Here is a 3,634-nt window from a genome sequence, read left to right as displayed (position 1 = left end):
TTATATTATATATTGTAACATTAATATCTGTTTTGTATTTATTAATTATATTTTAATTAATTATATACACTTATTATATAATCATGAAGTGATTTCATTGCATACAGGTTAAAGAAATTGAGAAAAGAGATTCTGTGTTGACCCCCAAGCAACAAATTGATAGACTACTGCGACCTGGGTCATCCTATTTCAACTTGAATCCATTTGAGGTTTTACAAATTGATCCGAGCACAGCGATAGAGGAAATAAAAAAGAAATACCGTCGTGTAAGTATATATTTGTAACTACAATAAGAAATGTCATAATTTAATTCTTTTGATTTAAAAATTGTAGATGTCAATTTTGGTGCATCCAGACAAAAATCAGGATGACGCCGAAAGAGCACAGCAAGCCTTTGAAAGTAAGTAGATTGATTTAATTTAAAAAAATATGTACACACTATAACATGCTAAATATATCTAAAAAAATTTTATTTATTGTAGTTGTTAATAAAGCGTGGAAAACATTGGAAAACGAGGAAACTAGATCGAAATGTATGGATGTTATTGAGGAGGCAAAAGCGCGGACTGATCACATGGCAAGTATTTAATTATTTATCGAAATTTTATCCTTTGTAACAAGGTATATTACATTGCACAATCAAGTTTTATATGATATAATATTTATATGATATAATATTAATATTATGTATAAAACAATTTATTTAATTTTTCAGCACATTAACATCTTTCTAATAGGATGCTTGATTAGCATCAAATTATCAAATTGCTTGACAATTTAATATGTGACATTAATATAGTAGAATAATTGCATTTATAAGTCCGATCAATTCTGTGCGCAGTTCAAATGACTATATATTTAGTCAATACATAAATTCACACAGAAATTATTTAAGCATTTGAGATCCAGCTTCGATCATAGGCTTTAAATCCTTGTGTGTTTACATATATAGTCTTAATAAATCGTTTATTACAGTATATATATGTATAATATTTCATATTTATTTTTATCAATAATTAAAGATTGCAGAAAAAAAGAAGAAACAAAAAAAAGAAGGAAAATCTGAGAATTCGGGTCCGACACTTTTAGAGGAAGAAACTGAGGAAGGCTACAGACACGCAGTTTGGGTTATGACTATGAAACTATTCGCCGATATGGAGCGAAGAAGGTCATTTCACAATTTTGATTTTAAAAAATCTATTAATATAGTAGAAAAAAATTAATAAATTAGATGTTATATTCTCTTCAATATTTATATATGAAAATATATATTTATTTGAAATAGTAATTTCTTTTTCTTTTACAGACGAGAATTAGCCACGAGAGATGCAGAACAACGTAAAAGAAAGCGCGAAGAGGAATTGTCTGCAGAAGCCCAAGCAGCAATGGAGCGCGAATGGCAAAGAAACTTTGAAGAATCCAGACAATCGCGTGTCGACAGCTGGAAGGCCTTTCAATCCGGTACGAGTGCCACAAAGCAAAAGAAAGCGAAGAAGTTAAAAGCTTTTAGGCCGCCAAAAACGAAGGCGGAGTCGCGATAATCAATCATTTCTCGTTTTTCTCTTCCGGTGTGTGAATTCTAATTTCAATAGACGCAATGTTTTATCTTAGAGATTTTCTCACAACGTTAAGCTAGAGTAAGAAATCTAATTCGCGCGTTGATAGAACGATAAACATGCTGAATCACTTTATCTTGAAATTGAAAAAAAGAGAATATTTTGGATCTTCGATCCTTTTGATTTCAAGCTATCCAACAAGATAGGAATTTTTTTATTTTGACATTGTTTAAACGCCGAAATTCGAGTTTTTATGAAATATCCATAATAGTCAGTTTTATTAAATCTGAATATCATTAAATCTTTGACGAATTTTCGAAGGCATCTTTTTATTTCAAAAAAAAAAGAATTTTTATTTGAAATAAAAAGATTCTATTGCTGAAGATTACTGTCATCATTTCTATTTATCAACTCCAACTTAACATTGCTCACTAATATATTCAGAGTAAACAAAGTTCGGGGAGCTTGATGAAATCGATAGCAAGACTATTTTCTTGCTTAGATGTATAATCGTGATTCAAAGCTAGTAAAATAAAAATGTTAAAGGTATATACCGATGTTACCGTGAGTAAAATCGTAAGAATAAATTTGTGCGTTACTATAAAGAAAAAAATATACGGAAAATGCGGAGTAATAGCAAAGTTATTGGATGAATGATGAAATACGAATGTATCTCTTTATGTATGTGGTTGAGTGCAGTTTCGTATTATGCGAAATCTCATGCTGTTCATTTTGAAAATGACTTAAATCGTACATTAAAAATTTTTGTGAAAATGAATAATTATGAAAATGAATTTGCACTTTAAATATTCTAAGCTTATTTAAAGCTAATTTAGATTCATTTTTATTTTATATATTTTTATTTAAATTATATCCTTGTACATTTCCAAAATGCACAGCACGGCGATTCGATTGTGAGAATTTCTTGTATGTAAATTCTAAGTCTCTTCGCAGAGTTTGACAATTAGCGATTTTTTCATGAATTCTACAATTATTTCGACGACTTGCATATATATATATATAAAAAAAAAAGTATATTTCTCTGAAGCATTGTATATCCATAGTATTCTGACATCATTACGCAACACAATTGTCAATTTTATAATCTATATGTGTCTCATACCTTTATTATTAAATGTACGATTGTCCATCATAGGGAAAGTACACAGTTAGGTATATATTTATTGTACTGTGATGCGAAATCGTATACACAGTATAAGAGTACTACCATGATACTCTATTTCTGTAAAAATGCTAAGATCGTTAAAATTTCGAATATTTTAGAACAATGTGGACATTTTAATAAAAAATAATACACAAATCTTAAAACTCATTATGACGAAATTTGATATATGCAGAATATCGACAAAGTTTCAGAGTAACCTGTGATTTAACGGTTTGAGTCTTGGATCATCAAAATCTGTGAAAAGAGATTATCCAAAAAAGATTCGTAAAATGTCGAGATTGTAATGAAATTTTGTGCCATAAAAGATCGATTCGCTTTTTTGCAAAGACTTCGATTCTGCACTAAATGAGATCTCGGCTTTTCGGAACGCCAAATCTAAACTCCGCTATTCATGGACGATATTGCGATGACTCTTTTATAGCTTTATGAACATCTCGATATTGTCCGAATGATGTACAATTTTGCAAAGATCTGAAAACGAAAATGGTTCGTTCGATCTTTGAAATCTATTGTGAGATATGAATATATACGTATATAAAAAAAAATGTTTCGAAAAGACTGTTCATACTGCACGACGTGCTGCAATTTCGGATATGATCGTCTGATAGTGTATATATCGCTACTCAAATACATTAAAGAACCTTCCACTGAATCGATACAGCAATGCAAAATGTCCATTTAAATCTTGCATTCATGGGAGGAAAAATGCGTACATCGTTCTTGTTCCTCGGAATTCTTACAAGAAACATAGTGGATACCTTCTAACAAACGATTCAGTACAACACAATCCTCATCTCATCCTTGTTTAATAATGGCGAATAACAAGGATATAATGATGCACTGTGTCACACTGTGTCACGTATTTTTTGTTGGAAGGCACACAGTATAGTAT

At 30.2% G+C, this 3,634-nt stretch overlaps 1 protein-coding gene across 1 annotated transcript in view; it reads left to right on the top strand.

Annotated features, from left to right (window-relative positions):
• The window catches only part of LOC108691796 (dnaJ homolog subfamily C member 8), a 2,578-nt gene extending 788 nt beyond the window's left edge, over positions 1 to 1,790 (top strand). The window contains exons 2-6 of the mRNA XM_018199706.1: positions 108 to 266; positions 334 to 400; positions 483 to 577; positions 1,023 to 1,168; positions 1,307 to 1,790. Of these exons, the coding sequence (XP_018055195.1) occupies positions 108 to 266; positions 334 to 400; positions 483 to 577; positions 1,023 to 1,168; positions 1,307 to 1,541 (702 nt within the window). The 3' untranslated portion in view covers positions 1,542 to 1,790. The remainder of the gene's footprint in view (positions 1 to 107; positions 267 to 333; positions 401 to 482; positions 578 to 1,022; positions 1,169 to 1,306) is intronic.
• Positions 1,791 to 3,634: the final 1,844 nt, after the last annotated feature.

The sequence above is a fragment of the Atta colombica genome, unplaced genomic scaffold (assembly GCF_001594045.1).
Source record: "Atta colombica isolate Treedump-2 unplaced genomic scaffold, Acol1.0 scaffold52, whole genome shotgun sequence".
In the NCBI taxonomy this organism is placed as follows: Eukaryota; Metazoa; Arthropoda; class Insecta; order Hymenoptera; family Formicidae; genus Atta; species Atta colombica.
Note: the sequence above shows the minus strand (reverse complement) of the source record. Positions and strands in the feature narration are given on the sequence as shown.